We start from the raw sequence: 17,795 nt of genomic DNA, 5'->3' as shown, positions 1-17,795 counted from the left end.
AGCTGATTTCCAAGCGCTGCAGGGAACAACACTAAAAACAGCCATGCTGCTGTCCTCCGGCCCGTTTCCCTTGGATTTGAGAGTGAAGACCCTGTATCCTTGTGCTGTCTCTCAAGTATCTCAGCTGCCATCTCTTGCAAAATGATGTCACATTGTGGTGGGAACGGGTACTGCTCTGTGCAGAAGGCTTCATGCTTTTTCTAGTAGCTGTCTTTTAATAAAGTATAACTTAACACTACTGGTCAGTTCTTTCTGAGACTGAAAAGGTCTTTAATCAAAATAAAGAGCCGGGGAAGGCAGGAAATGAGACTGGGGTGGAAATAAAGAAAGCTGGTAGGGAGGGATCTGGTATACAGTCCAAGAAACGGGGAGCTACAGCTGCCTTTCCCTGTCCCCAGCTCCCCGGCGGCAGAAGAGCTCTGGTTTCAGACAGCGGCCGTCCGCCTGCAGAGAGCTTCAGGGCCAGCCTGACGGCAGTGCGTTGCCGGTGTCGTCACCCGCGCTCTGAGCCCAGCGGTGCCACCTGGGTGGCACCGGGTGAGCCACGGCCATCCGCAGCTGCTGGCGGACCAGAAGAGCAAGACGCAAACATGGCCGGACGGGTAGTTCTCCCCCCGGCACCGGTCTGCGGCCGCGGCCCTGCACAGCCTTTTCCGCTCCCACTGCTGGCGAGGGTTTCGGCGTGAGCGAGGCCCGGCTCCTTCTCCCGGGGACTCCCGCAGGCTCCAAGGCGCTAAGGGCTGCGGCGGCGGGCCGCGGCCGGCGCCCTCAGCCCGGGCCCGACGCGGACGCCGAGCGCGGTGCGCTGGCCCCGCAGGGCGCCGGCCGGGCCCCGCTGTGCCCGGGCCCTGCTCGCTGGGGTCCCGCCTGCCCCGCTGCGGACCCGCGGGGGAGGGCGGCGATAAGGCGCTGCGCGAGGGCGGCCGGAGCGCAGGGCGAGCAGAGAGCGCTGCCAAGGCGCGCTGCCCCTTTAAGCAAGGTGGAGGCGAAAGGTGCTGGCGAGGCTGGCCCGCGCACGCGCAGACCTGCTGCTCCGCGACTTATTCGGCGCTGCCGGCAGAGGGGGCCGTGGATGAGGGTGGAGAGTTGTGTGGAACGCGGCCTCGCGCATGCGGCCGGCTGCTCACTGTGCGCTTTCTGGCGCTGCCGGAAGCGGCTGCGAGAAGCGAAGCCGAGCGGATCAGGGCAGCGCGGAGCGGCGCCGTGTCTCCCCCTGTGTCGCCTCGCCCGCCGCGGGCGCCATGGAGCCGGCGGCCTGAGGGCGCAGCGGCCGGCCCTGCCCCGACATGCCCGCCGGGCCCTTCGGCGCAGGTAAGGCCGCCCGGGCCTTCCTGCGCCGGCCACTGCCCGCGCCCGGCCCGCTCCTGCCGCCGGCGGGGCCTGCGGCGGCGGGGCGCCGCCCGCGAGGCTCCGCGCTGACCTCTGCGCTGCCCGCCGGGGGCACCTGCCCGCGGGCGGCTCCGCGGCGGGCGGGCGGGCGCGGGGCCGTCGGGCTCGGCGGCGGGGCCGGGCCCGCGGGCACGGCACAGCGCGGCCGGAGCGGGCCGGGGGCGGCGCGTTTCCTCTGGTGGTTTCCGCGGTGGCCTGCGGGGAGCTCGGCCGGTGCCGCGGAGCCGCCACAGGGGCAGGCGGGAGCGGCCTGAGGGGGCCCCCGCGCAACGGCCTGGGCTGCGGGGGCGTCTCTCGGCCTGAGCCCTTCCGACGGGCAGCAGCGAGCGGTTCCACCGGCCCTGGTATCCCCTAAAGGACCGTGCGGTGCCGCTTGCAGTTGGTGAACTTTCTTCCCTGGTGTGTCTGACTCCCGCAAGCAGGAATACAGTCATGAGAGGGGGGAGAAGCTTCTGTTAGTGTTTTCCTTTGGACTTTCTTATGAATGATCTTGTGTTACTGGCTGTAGTCCTTCTGAGCTTTGTGATGATTCTAGCATGATGTCTGCTTTTCCTTATTTATTTTTCTTCCCAGCTGATATTCAGCACCTGTGGGCAGCAGCTCAGATCTTCTTTGAGAAGTGGTGAACAGCAGGAGAAACACAGCAGACTTGCTGACTGGGTTAAGGGGGCCATCGGCTTCAGCAAATCTCTTTCTAATTGGACCAGTGCAGTTTGTAGAGTGGCATTAGGAACTGGACTGAGAAAGAAGTGCAAGTGTAAAATAAACCATTGAATGAAAGGTACTTTCAATCCAGAGAAGGGAAATGATCTGTTTCACAAAGGAGTTCACAAAGTAGTCTTTGGCACAAGTGAGAGTTGTGAGAACTCCTGAAATTACACTACAGGCAGGTCATCTGACAACTTTCTCAACTGAGTGCTTAAAGATGAGGATGATACTGAGAAACAAGGTAGTAGCGATGTCTGAGTAGTAAACCTTGAAAGCAAAGCAATAACCAAAACTTAAAGCTAACTGATGTTATTTATCTTATGACTCTGTTAATCTTTAGATTTTACACTGCCCAATTTTTAGGTAGCCTTCCTAATGGTAGATGCCTAGGCTTCTTGCTCTGCTAAGATTGGTGTCTAATGGTATTCTTGGGAACCTGAGTTGTGTTAGGGTTTCTGAAGTTAATCAGTAGGGAGTGCCAGGGAGAGATGAGACCCAAGCCTTCTGGTTCAGATGGCACCTTGTTTGAGGCCCAGCCTTCCATGTGTCAGACGCATGTACCACCTTCTCCTAGAGTAAGGTGGTAACATTGCCAAAGGAAGATGAGCTTGCCCAAGGAGGGCTGCGATGCTCTTTTCTACTTGGGAGCCATGTGGTTGAGTGGCTCACTTGATGTGATCTAATAGAAGATTTTTGAATCCAGATTCCTTCATTTGTAGGAGAACGTCTTGGGCAGTAACTCTATGGGCATCCTGACATAGGTCTCCATTTTTTTTTTTTTTTGTGTTTCGCAAGATACTGACTTTCAGAAGAGCAGGGCCTGGAGTCTTGATCTCTCGATGAATCTTTTGTCTGGCTGTTGCCTTATTTTATTTTTTGCCTCCTACTCTGCTTGTTGTCTTTAAAATGCAGTGTGTGCCTAGGACAGAGCATACTTATTGTTTGGGCTCCAAAGGTGAGTTGCCTGGAGGAGTGTGCACTTCTTCAGTCCTAATAGGCTTAATATGAGAAAGGTGTGGAATTGTTTAGTCTTGGAAAGATCTAAACAGCTCTCTGTATACTCTCCGGCAGAAACTTGGAGGGTGAAGGGGCAGCCGTGTAAAGGTGGGGCAAGTGTGCATGTGGCAGTTGTCAGTGTTCAAAATGTAGGCCTCAGCTGGATTGAAAAATTAATCATAAACATTTTGACACATCATCCACAGAGCCATCTTGCCACAAACTGTGTTTTCTGACAGTAATCGTAGCATTTAGGGAGCAGATGCCAATGCTGTTGGTGTAGTATTGGTGAGAGGGGTTACTTGTTTTGCATGGAATATGTCTAAAGTATATCTAATATCTCACAACTTTATGGTGTAGCCCCTTTATACTGCTGCCAGTCTGAATTGGGCTCTGTCTTCAGCAAGGTCTTCCTTGGACACCTCTCTGCTGATGTTCTCTCTGTATCTACTGTATTGCTATTTAATATCTACATGGAATTTTCAGCTTGAGCTCTACTTCTTTTGGTCCTGATGAAATCCAAACAGCTTCCATTTTTGGGGTATCTTTTTCCTTGTGCTCCTAACACTTTTGTATTGTAGGCAAATGAAGCTGTTGAGCATTACAAGCTAGATGTTCAAGTTTGGAGGGTCTTCCCCTGTCCCTTCCCCTATCTGCTTTCTACACAAATATTGGTTCCTTCCCCTTCCCTCCCTCTCGCTCTAAAAAACCACTTCTGCCTTAACTTCTGAACTTCTGTAACTTCCTTTGAAGTAAATACAGAATGTGGGTCTATTACTTAGTGAGATAATTCTCACTGTCTCACTTTACTGATTTAGGTGTTTGAATATTTTGGCTGCAGTTTCCATCAGAAGTCTTTGGTGACTGGAAATAAACTTAAATATTTTGATTTTGGGGATTTTTGTGAGTTCATTAGTTCATAGTTAGTTCATAACTTCTTTCTCAGCATATAAAGATTCTACAAGTTGGTGCACGTGCATCTTTGCTCTTAAATGCTGAAGCATTTGTCTTCAGTAGTTTGTAAGGTGATTGTTACTAAAATGCCAAAGTTGAAGTGAGTCTGGAGGGAATATAGTGAAATCCAAATTATTTACCATGGTAAGAAATACTGGAAGTATGCTTGATTTTAGCAAACATGACAAATATTAACTTCTCATCTGTCAGTTGTTCCACCAATGTTAATATATACAATTTTCTTTCCTTTCTTCCCCCGTATTCAGGTAGTCTGTACTTTTGAGAGTCCTTAGTGATTTTAACCTCAAGAAAACATGTCTGTGGAATTTAAATAGTCTCCTCAACTTTGTGCAGCTGATGTAATTTGAGCCAGTTAAAGTGCTCTTTTGAAGCTGATGTGCAAAAACATGGCAAAACCTGAAGTAAAATTAAGTAAAACTAAGATGCAGATTTTACGTGGTGTGGAAGTTGCATCTCTTTTTTTCAGTTGCTCTAGCTGTTCAAGTATTTTGATAAATACTCCCTCAGAAGCCACTGTGAGTTCTGCTTCTGCAGACAAAGTATTAGATATCTTTTGTCTAAAGGTTTTTCAAACTGTCTGTATGTTGAAACTCTGAAAACTGAATATTGTACAAACATAGTTGTGCAAGGAAATTTACCAGCATTTTTTAAACTCAATAAGTTATGTCCAGTTTTAAGAAACTGAAGTGTAGATGGTTTTTAGATATAGTAAAATCCTAGCAAGTGGTAAACATTTTCAGTTCAAATGGTAGTTAAACTGGAGTATAAGAAGAAAAGAAACTTCTAGTCCTTGCAAATAAAAAACATTTCCTGCCAAATGTAGGAGGTGAATAAATAAATACCTTAGGAATTTCCTATCCTGGAAGAATTTTACATCTGAAGTAACTGCTGGTGTTTTATTATTCCCTGTGTATTGGTAAGACTAACAGAAAATTTCTTATATGGCAAGACCAAAGAAAGTCTTTAATGCCCACATCTGTATCTTACTAATATTTAACTTGCATATGAGGGTCAGGCAGAAGGCTGCGTGTACGTGGCACCAGAGGTGTTGGTGACCCCTGTCTTGCTGCCAAGCCTCTTACAAATGGCATGTTATCCTGTCTCTCTTACAAATGCTCCTTTCTCTCAAAAGCTGGGAAGGATGATCTGCTGGAAGAGCTTTGCACCTTCACTTCAGCACCCTGGGAGCTATATGAAGGCAGATGGTCACATCCTTTGCACTAGTAGAATGCAGGATTTTCAATGCATCAGGATTTGGTAGTTTGTCTTCCCTGATTACTTATGCCTTCTACAGGAGAATAGCCCCTAGGCAGGAGCTACCTACAGTTTACTTGTGCTGTGCCATACTTCAATGCTTTTGGGAGCAGAAGGGTAGAGTAAGTGTGCTTGCAGTTATTGGCACGCTAATAAATTTCTGCCATTAACTGTTAGTTTCCACGTCCGCAGCTGAAGCGTGGTGATGGAAAGTATGTGCAGCTTAATCAGCTGCGATAGTTTTATTTAAATGATCACTCTTCAAATGGTGTGTTACACGCTTTCCTAATGGATTCCAGTGTCCAGCGTGAGGGATGGAGCCTACTTGTGCTGCCCTTCGAGAGGGAAGGGCTGAGCTGTGGGAGCAGGGGGAGGAAGGGGGATGCTGCTCTTGGAGGGGAGAGGCAGTGCTGCAGGCCTGAGAGGGGAAGAGGAGAGTGGGAGTAAGAAGTGCTAAGAGTTTTGCAAAGTGGATTATTGTTCGCTTCTGGGGGCGGCAGGAGGTAAAGAGGAAGCCCTATGGGTTTAAGGGTATGAAAAAGGGGAAAAGATAGCAGGAGGGCGATCTATCCAAAGAAGTTAACCCATGACTGAAGCCATTGCTAAGGCTGGTGCTTGTAGCTGGGGTTGTAGGTAAGCTTCACTTTTTTTTTTTTTAAATTTGTTATAACTTTTCTGTGTCCCAAGAGTTAATGTCCTGGAATTGTTGTTGTTCTCTAAGTCTGAGGAAAATAACTGCAGTGCCATGCATGTCCCCCTATTGCTGCCACCAGAAGAGAAGAAATGTCTGAATGTCCTAGAGGATAAACTTCCTGCAGGCTGTGACTACTCTGATTGGCTTAATATCAGATGAACACATGCGACTTCTGCCTCCAGTTAGGAAGGAGACAATTTGGAAAACTAAGTCCTGGGGAGGAAGGGAAGCAGCAAGAAAGGAATCATCAGGCTTTTTACATACCTTTTTGATGTAAATTAGCATTGAGGGGGTTTGCTAAAAAGGCAAATCTGTTTAAATGGTAGTTTGTCCTTAGGAAGGATTATCTTCAGGCCTGGCTTCTTGTTTGGTTTTGGGCCAAGAAATGTTTAAGGGAGGTATTCTAAACATTCCCTGTATAACTGCCTTCTGAAATGTGCTAGCTAAGTGTAGTTGGCAAGCAGTGCTCAGCATGCTGTTCATGACAGCTTGAGCTGATCTAAGTTGAGGCTGTTGAATACTCTTGCCTTCTCTCCTGTACCATCCCTGTTTCCTTGTTTTTGTTTGTGTGGTCAGCTGGTTCAGGTAAGTGATTTGAAGACTGACAGTGGGAGGAGAGGGGAGAAAAGACAGACAGTACAGTCCTAATTCTGATTACTTAGACCGCTGTGGTACCACCAGCTTAAGCAGCAGTTTTAATGTTACTCTAAGACAGTAAAAATGTCAGCTATTGCCAAAAAGGATATTCCTGCCACCCTCCTGGACGCGTGCTCTCATTGTTCTTCTGTGCTCTTTTGGTAAAGATGCTCATCTAACCTGAGTTAGGTCAGATCCTGATCCAGCTGAAAACTATCCCAGCAGACCGAACTTTTGTGCTGCCTTAGTGTTTCCTAATCTTTTGATATATAGATTAAAACTAGTGGCACATGGCAGATCTTCTTGAGCTGTCCAACCCTGCCCGATGTGACTGGACAGCAGTCCTGTGTTGAACTGCTGGGCTCATCACACATTACCCTGCCTCCCAGTTGCACAGTGCTGCTTGCTGTGGCCAGGCTCTGAAGCTTACTTCTGAAAAGCGGATGGGTGTTGTATGTGTGCGCTGATGCTGCAGCACGATCCCATAGCTCTCATGGCACAAAGGCATACCCTGCCATACCGCTGGGAAAACGCGGCTTTAGAGGGACTGTGGAACCATACCTTAACTCTTCATTCTAACCTGCCTCCTTAGGTTGTGATTCCACGACAGTGCAAAAAACTGAAAGCTAACGCTGCGAAAAACTTGATTAGTTTATGGTCAGCTTAGCTTCGTGAACTGGCTCGTTCTGTGATAAGGGAATACATCCAACTGCAGCTGTGCTGGGCAAGTTGGAAGGGTGGCTCTGTGCTTTTCCTATCTAGTTCTGGCAGAACTCTCTGGGAAACTTTCTAATTTTTTGTTATCCTGGATCTTCAGGACAAATCTAGATTAGGGAATGGCTTCATGTGCATTGACGTCAGCGGACCTAAAGGAGTGGTAACCCCTGTGTGCGGAGACAGAAGCTTTTTTGAAACTCTTTACCTTATTTCAGCTGCAGCCGGTGCATGTCACTTCAGCCTTTTCCTAGAAACAGGGTCTGGTACCAGGAGTTCTACTGCTTGTAGATAAGCTTCCTCTCATACACTGATAAAACCAGAACGGTGTTATAGCTGTATTGTTAATTTTGATGAATTATTCAGAATAAGTGATTGTAGGAATCCTGTGTGTCTCAACTGAGTTAGAGAGATGCAGATGTATTCATACAGCAAAAAGATCAGAGATTAGTGTGGGGACCCATCCTGTTCAACCTGTAAATTTTACAGAGATTTTAAATGCTTTAGGGTGTATACATCTCGAGTTTGGTAGCAATTTGTGAACTTAGTAAAACTTTGAATGTAAGTATAAAAAAAACTATACTTCTGGCAGCGATACTGTGTTCAAGTTAATGATGTAAGGATTAACTGAGCTTTGGTGGATTGCTTCAGGACAGCTGCACTTTTCTGGATAGGTCAACCAAATTTTTCAATCATCACTTTAGTCAAATGGTGCCTGTGATGGGAGTGGCCCTTTATGAAGGTAAAAAGAGACTGAATTTTGTCTCCCACAATGACTAAGACTAACCTGAAAGCTTACTGATGCGTGTTTCTGGTTACTGTTGAACTGAAGCAATGACTCCAGTTGTGTTGTTCCCTTTATGTGAATGAAACGCTTGTAGAACTGTCATCTGTTCAGGCGTAGATGTTTTGTAAGAGCGTCTTTCCTGCAGGGATGGAACAAGTAGGGGTAGTGGGAAGCCAAGTCATTTCTCCTGGATTTTTAGGTGTCTCAAACAGGTTGCTACTCCATATGTTCCATTTTTCAATTGAAACTTACTATTATCTTTGTTTTATTTAAAAAAAATGCTCACAGCTGTATTAAAAATATTAAGGTTGAATAACTGCTGTTTGAATTTTTCAGCTCTTTAACGGTATGATACATTCACGTGTATCTTAAACTTAGGAGGGGCTATACCATGGCACCCAGCTTCAGTTTTGGTAACTTAAATGTCATAGACAGTCCTACTAATCATATTTATTTTTGTTTTGTTTTTATTCTAAATTCCTTGCACCCCAGGTATTGCTTGGTTTGTAGCATAGAGGCACTATGTACTCGGAGTGGAGATCCTTGCATCTTGTCATTCAAAATGATCAAGGTAATACAAGTGTACTTCACAGCTATCCTGAAAATGTGGGGAGAGAAGTTGCAAATGCAGTGGTACGTCCTCTTGGGCAAGCCTTAATTACATCATCGGTTGGAAGTGAGAGTTTACTAAAAACGGACAAAGAAGTAAGTGTGTTTCCTTAGATAACTTACTTTTTTCATGCTATAGAGGCCGCTTAATGATTTTCTATAGACTCTCTTTTACAAAAAAATTCTTTCTTTTTAATAGACTCTTTTACAAAATTCTTTCTTTTTAATTTAACTTTTTAAAATGTACTGTATTTACGTTAGTAATCATTATAAGCAATAGTGGATTTTATGAATGAATTTTAAGTGATGTGCAGTATTTATCTGAGCTCCTATATGAGCAAGTTTAGCCTAAAGTTGAAAAAATTTTCAAGGAATTTAATGACTAACGCATTAAAGTCTTTCTAGAGTCAACTCATCATTGTTGATGCAACAGTATGTGTGCTTTTTAAATCTCTGTATAGTAAGTAATACCATGTATGAGTAATTACTGTTCTGGATTAAAAACTTTCTTATTAATAACCCTGTTGGTTGCTATCCAGTTCTTGCACGCTCTGAGTTGTCCTACTACAGTTTAGGTTAAAAGTTTAGAGCAGTTTATTTGCAGTCTTCATGAAGCCTTGATACTGTGTGAAAACACTGAAATCATTAACTCATGTATACATCAAATAGAGTAGTTCTAATGCAATAAAATAACAGTATTTATGTGGTAAAAGCAATGTGCACTAACCATTGTTTACCCACTAAGGTATGCATCTAATGGCCTTGCTTTGTGTTTGGTTAGGTAAAATGGACTATGGAGGTGGTTTGCTATGGACTGACCCTCCCTCTGGATGGCGATACTGTGAAATACTGCGTCGATGTATATACAGATTGGATTATGGCTCTTGTATTACCTAAGGACTCCATTCCTTTACCAGTTATTAAGGAACCAAACCTTTATGTTCAAAGCATTCTCAAACATCTCCAAAATCTCTTTGTACCAAGGTGAGTATCAGGCCAGTAGTGCTAGTCATGGGAAAGAAGCTTAGGGACTTCATGCTCTAGTCAGCAGGTGACCTCTCTTGGTGAGAGGCCTGACTGAACCATGCAGACTCTTGATTAGAATAAGAGTGCAATTATTCCAAAGCACAGTTAAGTTGGAAATTAGGAGAGAGGTTTCCTCTCCAAACAAGTTTTGCAGTTTTCAGTAGCAAGTTTGGCTGTTGCTGCTGTGTTTAGATAACTAGTTAAAGATCATTCATAGACTTGAATGTTTGCTGTTTTGATAACTTTGGGAACCATCTCCATTAGATGGCCGGTGGTAGAGGAGGGAGATGGTGGTATCATTGTATGACTGTGTGCTTGCTACTAATTAAAACTGAAGTTCTTAAAAGCACATTATGGCAATGATGATGTTCTTGGGAACAAGACTTGGAAGCAGATGGTTGCTCTCCAGCATGGCTAACAAGGGAGCAAGCTGGGAAGACTATTCACAGAATGGTTTAGGTTAGAAGGGACCTCTGGAGATCATCTAGTCCAACCTCCCTGCTCAAGCTGGGTCATCTAGAGCACCTTGCCCAGGATCGTGTCCAGACGGGTTTTGAATATCTCCAGGGAAGGAGACTCCACCACCTCTCTGGGCAACCTGTTCCAGTGATCAGGCACCCTCACAGTCAAGAAGTTTTTTCCTCCTGTTCAGATGGAACTTCCTGTGTTTCAGTTTGTGCCCGTTGCTTCTTGTCCTGTTGCTGGGCACCACGGAGAAGAGTCTGGCCCCATCCTCTTGACACCCTCCCTTCACATACTTGTACACAGTGATGAGATCGCCTCTCAGTCTTCTCTTCTCCAGGCTGAACAGGCCCAGCTCTCGCAGCCTTTCTTCAGAGAAGAGATGCTCCAGGCCCCTCATCTTTGTAGCCCTCCGCTGGACTGTCTGCAGTAGTGCCATGTCTCTCTTGTCCTGGGGAGGCCAGAATTGGACACAGTACTCGTGGGGAGGCCTCCCCAGGGCTGAGGAGAGGGACAGGATCACCTCCCTCGACCGGCTGGCCACACTGTGCCTAATGCACCCCAGGATACCTTTGGCCTTCTTGGCCACAAGGCCACACTGCTGCCTCATGCTTAACTTGTTGTCCACCAGGACTGTCAGGTCCTCCTCTGCAGAGCTGCTTGCCAGCAGGTCAACCCCCAGCCTGTACTGGTGCATGGGATTATTCCTGCCTAGGTGCAGGACCTTGCACTTGCCTTTGTTGAACTTCAGGAGGTTCCTCTCCGCCCAGCTCTCCAGCCTGTCCAGGTCCCTCGGAATGGCAGCACAGTCTTCTGGTGTGTCAGCCACTTCCCCCCAGTTTAGTATCATCAGCAGACTTGCTGAGCGTGCACTCTGTCCCTTCCTCCAGGTCATTGAGGAATACGCTGAACAGGACTGGACCCAGGACTGACCCCTGGGGGACACTGCTAGCTACAGGCCTCCAACTGGACTCTGTGCCACTGACCACAACCCTCTGAGCTCTGCCATCCAGCCAGTCCTCAATCCACCTCACCCTCTCCACTCATCTAACCCATGCTTCCTGAGCTTACCTAGGAGGATGTGATGGGAGGCAGTGTCAGAAGCCTTGCTGAAGTCCAGGGAGACAACACCCACTGCTCTGCCCTCATCGCCCCAGCCAGTCATTCCATCCGAGAAGGCTCTCAGGTTGGTCAAGCATGATTCCCCTCTGGTCAATACATGCTGACTACTCCTGATCACCTTCCTGTCCTCCAGATGCTTGGTGATGAACTGTTCCATCACCTTTCCAGGGACGGAGGGGAGGCTGACAGGCCTGTAGTTTCCTGGCTCCTCCTTCTTGCCCTTTTGGAAGACTGGCGTGACATTGGCTTTCTTGCAGGCCTCAGGCACCTCTCCTGGTCTCCAGGACCTTTCCAAGAGGACGGAGAGTGGCCTAGCGATAACATCCGCCAGCTCCCTCAGCACTCGTGGGTGCATCCCGTCAGGGCCCATGGATTTGTGGATGTCAAGTTTGGACAAAAGATCTCGAACCCGATCCTCCTCCACCAAGGGAGAGTCTTCCTTTCTCCAGCCTTCCTCTCTTGTCCCCAGGGTCTGGAATTCCTGAGGGCTGGCCTTAGCAGTGAAGACGGAAGCAAAGAAGGCATTCAGCAACTCTGCCCTCTATATATATCCTTTGTCACCAGGGCACCCACCATGTTCAGCAGCGGGCCCACGTTTTCCCTAGTCTTCCTTTTGCTCTCGATGTATTTGAAGAAGCCCTTCTTGTTGTCCTTGACATCCCTTGCCAGGTTTCATTCCAACTGGGCCTTAGCCTTCCTTGCCGCATCCCTGCACACTCTGACAACGTCCCTGTATTCCTCCCAAGTGGCCTGTCCCCTTTTCCACATTCTGTGTACTTCCTTCTTCTGTTGGAGTTTTGCCAGGAGTTCCTGGCTCCTCCATGCACGTCTCCTGCCCGCTTTGCTGGATTTCTTACTCGGAGGGACGCACCGCTCTTGAGCCTGGAGGAGGTGATGCTTGAATATTAACCAGCTTTCTTGGACCCCTCTTCCTTCTAGGGCCCTAGCCCAGGAGATTCCCCTAAGCAGGTCCCTGAAGAGGCCGAAGTTGGCTCTCCTCAAGTCCAGGGTTGCAAGCCTACTCATTGCCCCTGCTTCCTCCTCTTTGGATCCTGAACTCCACCATCTCATGGTCACTGCAGCCAAGGCTGCCCCCAACCTTCACCTCTCCAACTAGACCTTCTTTGCTTGTTAGTGCAAGGTCTAGCAGTGCACCTCTCGTCGTTGGCGTCTCCACCACCTGGGTCAAGAAGTTATCCTCAACGCTCTGCAGGAACCTCCTGGACTGTTTGTGCCTAGCTGTGCTGCCTTCCCAGCAGATGTCAGGGTGGTTGAAGTCCCCCATGAGAACCAGGGCCTGTGATCATGAGGCTACTTCCAGCTGTCTGTAGAAGGCCTCATCAACGACTTCCTCTTCCTGATCAGGTGGCCTGTAGTAAACCCCCACCACTGTGTCACCCATGCTAGCCTGCCCTTTAAGCCTTACCCATAAGCTCTCCACTTGCTCTTCATCCACCCCGAGGCAGAGCTCCATACATTCTAGTTGCTCCCTCACATAAAGAGCAACTCCACCACCTCGCCTTCCTGGCCTGTCTTTCCTAAAAAGCACGTAGCCATCCATGACAGCATCCCAGTCATGTGAGCTATCCCACCATGTCTCTGTAACCGCAATGAGATCATGGCCCTGTGACCGCGCACAGATCTCTTAATTCTTCCTGCTTATTCCCCATGCTGGGTGCATTGGTGTACAGGCATTTCAGAAAGGCAAGTCACCTGGAGGTAGTCTTAATTAAGGACTCTGTGAATAGTAATTCATACAAACGCAGGTGGTCACTGCTACTTATTCACATGTTTAAAGGTTTACTCCCCAACCTTAGCTCTCATGTGCTCTTGAACTTGTAACGAGAGAGGCATTGTAATTCCTTTTAAAGGATGGTCAGAGGAACCAGCAGGGGACATAAACTGGAGTAGGGCATGGTTCTGGATTAGACTTCTGTGGAAGGGTGCCTCTGCCTGTCAATCACTTGTTGATCATTTGGGTTTGAGAAGTTAAGGAAATGCGGATGAACCTAGTCAGTCACTTCCTGGCATGCAGGTCGTTAGACTGTACCTGACTAGTGCCTTGAATAGACTTAGGTGGCCCCCTGAGGCTTGTCATGGAGCTTCCACTGTAAGAGTAAAGGCAGAATTAAACATGTGATAAAGCCTGGCATGAGAACAAAACACAAGCCTGTGGCCAGGGAGAGCAGGAAGAAGACAGATACCTCCACCTGCCCTGTATTTTTACGTCTAGCTTCAAGCTGCAGCAATGAGAATTCGTCTAGGGCTGAGTCTAAGGTGTTTAGACAGTTAGCACAAATATTTTCAGATGCCTGAGATCTTTATGGACCTTACCTGTGAAGATGATCCTGTTCCCTGGCTTTTTGTTATGCTACTGATTCTGTATCTGAGGTTTTAAGTTTTCTGTATGGTATAAAAATTCTTAAGTCATTGTCTGAAATTCCTCCGCAATAAATGAGCGTAAACACCTGGAAAACAGTGGTATTCAAATATGATTTATTTTTCTTTCCAGCTAAAACAAAGTTAGCGGGAATGGAAAAGAACTTAACTCTCAATTGGAATAATCTTAAGGGCCTCTTATTGCGCACGTGTCAGTCTTTGGACTAGTTCTTGCACATATATAGTTTTCAATCTTGTACAGGCAAGGTTTTGATACACAGTGAGACTGAGCCTGAATTCATTTAGGAAGTCATTGATGAAGGTACCAGCTACTTTTGTTTTGAACACAAGATCATCTAACTACAGATATTCAATATTTTACAATGCAGTAATGCTATCAAGAGGCCACTGGTGATGGATGCTTGTCACTGTAAAGCTGCAGTGCAGAGATGTTTTAAGAAAGCTGAGGTAGAAGTTCCAGGTAATGTCATGTTAAAGCAGAGCTCCACTTAAAGACAGTATTTTCATATTTAGTGTGTCGAAAATGCTGGCCACTGATAAATTTGCAAGTTGCTAAAGAAACTGGCCTGCTAGATCTAATACAGAGCTTAACGCATGTAGAATGGAGTCTGCTATCTAGGAACCTTTACACCTTGGGCACGCTAGAGAATAACTCTTCAGTAGTGCATTATATAATTCTTACTGTTATGCCTTGACTTTTTCCAGGTCAGAGGCCCTGTTAGCAGGCAGTTCAGTAGTTGTGTTTCTTACATGTTGTTGGCAGAAGCTAGTATTCTACCTTTCTTTCCCAACTGCGTTTATTGAGGTTGATGCAGGGTGGCAGCTGCACATGATGGCTGTTGAATGAAATAAATAACATCCAGGCATAGGGAGGGGTGGAAAAATCATGATACCTCAAAAAAGTGCAACAGATCTGCTGTTCTTCCAAAAGCCCCTGATACGTGAGACACTGTTTTTCATGACTGTTGCTAGCCATACATGATGTTCAAGTCCCTATTCCCTTTTCAAGAAAACTTTAGTGCCGATTTCTCCTCCAGGCATCTGTGTTCAGAATCCACTCCAGCAAGAGGAAAGCAGCCTATAATTGAAAATTAAATGCAAAACTGAGCAGTGTGCACCTTGCTTGAGAGAAGGGAAATGCTCCTTTTCTTGTGCATCTGGGAAAGAGGGAGAAATACGTTCTCGTTTTACATTATTGATGTAGGTTTCAGGTGGTGGTAGCATCCTGTAGAATACTTATATGGGAGCTCTTGCAGCAAGTTGCGTTTAGGCATTTCCTGGAGAAGTGTCTCCTGTTAGTATATGAAGATACTAAGCCTTTTTAGAAGCCTATTTCATCGTGATTAAAATAGCTTCTTTCCTCATCCTACTTTCCTAGAAGTGATGTAGCTGTTAGTTTCTCTTCTTTTAAGAGAGTGGTGGTCCGAAGTTGTGGTGAGTATCTCAAAGCCTAAGGATGTACAATTGAGGGGTTTCAGATGGGGTCACAAAGCCTCAAGTAAGCAGTTCAAACTGAAATAGTGTCTGAAGAACATGTATTCGCCAAGTAAATCACACTATAAATCACTAGTTTGAATGCTCAACTAAAGTAACAGTTCACAGGCCCAGTCCTGGAAAAAGGTGTGTTGCCAAAAAATAAGAACAATGAAAAATAAGGAGTGAGTCACGCTTCCTTTTCTTCTGTCTACCTGATTGGCTAGAGAGAAGGTACCTGTATCTCTACCTCTAGCATTGACCTTCTATCCACCCATAACCAAATGAACACTTTTTTAATGATGTAGTTGAGTAGTCCTCAAGCAGCCCCAGACTGTCTGTCTCTCACCACCCAATGATAATTAGAAAGCCTTGCTGCTTTCTTAAGCAATGATGGTAGTTATTGCTGTCAGATAAAACTTAAGTGCCATAGGTGTTTGTTTGAAATATGGGAAATGTGAACCCCCACCCCATGCATGCGCGCTCTAGAAACAGAATGGGGAGGTTGAGGCATAGACTTAGCGCCTGGATAGTTTGTGTAATTAATGCCTGGAATCCCTTGAGACACAATGTAGCGCAAATATAAGGCTGTCCAAGTGTAATGAACACTCTTTTCTGTAAGAACTTCTGGGTTAAATATGAAACCATGAAAATATTCCTGTTACATAAAAGTGTGGGAACCAAAAGACCAAGTTCTGTAGAAATCTTAAGACGTATCTGCAAAATGCTGTAAACAAAGTTGCCATGCAGTTGATTTTGTGGAAAAGGGAGTTACTGATGGATGAATAGGGACTTCAGAGTTGCTTTTCCCAGATTAACTTGGAAGTAACCTGTTAGATACCTTGCATATGGAGCTCCTTAAATGTAAACCACTTTTGTGTAGGTTCACTAAATTATTAGGGAAATATGGTGTGAGTCAGTTTTGAAATCTCAAGAGAATAAAAATTAACAATATCCGTTGATAAAGTATTTGCCTTGTTATTTCTCGGAAAAAAGTAGCGCTAAAACCAAGGCAGGGCTTATTTTTCCCAAGCTTTGCTTTGCTGTGCTAAGGGGACTGTCTGTTAGGATATAGCGCTAGCACTGAGCAACCCACTGCATTCCGGAGCGGCAGCTAGGAGTTTGTGAAATTTTGAGTTAGATATTGTCTTGTCTCTTTGTAATCTTGTTTCTGGTATTATAATGAAATGTTTATTCTGTCAAGATAGGAGTAAAAATAGTATTTGTAAACCTTGTCTGTTAATAAGTGATCTCAGTGTGAGCTACTGTGTCACTAAGAAAAGCAGATGTTTATCTAGTGGCTCATCATATTCTTAAAATGCTTACCACCTAACATGAGTAGTGGCTTATACCACATTGCAGGAGCTTGGTTGGAATCTGGTAAGGCTACTTAGTAGTTGAGTGGAGAGTGATATTTTCATGTTTTTTTCTATCCGTTCAGCAAGTAGCAGGAGGCATGAGGAAACAGCTTGCAACTTGAAAAACTGTGTGCATATATTGCATGCTTTAATCTGTAATCTACTCTGAATTTTGCTCTTTAAACTTTTTGGTTTCCTCAGCTTTGTTTACCACTGTCCTCAAATACTTCTCAGAATGTTTCATGTTACTATTTAGCACTTATTCTGCCGTGTCCAATCTAACTGGGTGAAAGCCTACTGCTGTTATATATGGAAGACTTCACATTGATCAGAAGAGATAAAGTATACATGGTGGTTACTACAGAAGAACTAGACACTATCAACTTGTTCCCTTTCTTCCCTCCTTATTCCTTCTTCCTTTAGTTTGATTTTCCTATTTAATCACCCTTTTTCTAGCTTTTTTTTTGTATGCAAGGAATTTGGGATAGGAGCTGGCTCTATGTTTGGAAGTGAAAAGAGAACTGGGAAGAAGTTAAACGAGTTTGCCAACAGTATTTTTCTTCTAATTTCAGCACTTTCTTCCGACTTGTGTATGTTACAATTAGTGATGTCTAAACAAAATTTGAATTTAACTTTGGTCTAAGATATATTCCTTTGGGATAATGCCTTGTACTTTCTCCAGCTTAAACGTTCATTTTATGTTGGTGTTGTCTGTAATGTAATAAATGTTATTAAGGCAGAGTTAGGATGCTTAGAAGCATCTTAGCTCGTGTTCTTTGCTCTTGTTCAATAATATTGATGTTTTCTCTTGCAACTGCTCAGTGTTCAGATTGTTGCATGCATCACTGCAGTGTTTTGACTTCTTGTTTTAGAGACTCAAGTAGTGTTATTCTTCTCTTGTAGGCCAGACCCTGGGTCTAGTCAGATTAGGCTGTGCTTGCAGGTTTTGAAAGCTGTCCAGAAACTGGCTCGTGAATCAACAATTATGGCGAGAGAGACCTGGGAGGTTTTGTTATTATTCCTTCTTCAGATTAATGACACTCTTCTAGCAGCTCCAACTGTGCAAGGTTTGTATTCAACTTTCATTTGGTTCTGTTACAGGAAAAAACTTTGGCTCTGCTTGCTGTTCAGCTGCCTGATGGGGGAAACCTGTTAAATGCTCTTGGTAGCCACGAGAGTGCAATAACTCATT

The 17,795-nt window shown here is 45.7% G+C and overlaps 1 protein-coding gene across 4 annotated transcripts in view; it reads left to right on the top strand.

Annotated features, from left to right (window-relative positions):
* Positions 1 to 1,058: 1,058 nt before the first annotated feature.
* Positions 1,059 to 17,795, top strand: part of RALGAPB (Ral GTPase activating protein non-catalytic subunit beta) — a 72,998-nt gene continuing 56,261 nt past the window's right edge. For 3 of the 4 annotated variants that reach the window (XM_068913045.1, XM_068913048.1, XM_068913046.1), the window contains exons 1-4: positions 1,143 to 1,311; positions 8,646 to 8,858; positions 9,544 to 9,746; positions 17,507 to 17,670. In XM_068913045.1, coding sequence (XP_068769146.1) covers positions 8,676 to 8,858; positions 9,544 to 9,746; positions 17,507 to 17,670 — 550 coding nt within the window. In that variant the 5' untranslated portion in view covers positions 1,143 to 1,311; positions 8,646 to 8,675. Of the gene's footprint in view, positions 1,312 to 8,645; positions 8,859 to 9,543; positions 9,747 to 17,506; positions 17,671 to 17,795 lie in introns of all 4 variants that reach the window. The other variant, XM_068913047.1, reaches the window with a different exon arrangement.

This window comes from Struthio camelus, chromosome 18, assembly GCF_040807025.1.
Source record: "Struthio camelus isolate bStrCam1 chromosome 18, bStrCam1.hap1, whole genome shotgun sequence".
Classification (NCBI taxonomy): Eukaryota; Metazoa; Chordata; class Aves; order Struthioniformes; family Struthionidae; genus Struthio; species Struthio camelus.
This window is presented reverse-complemented; position numbering and strand designations above follow the sequence as displayed.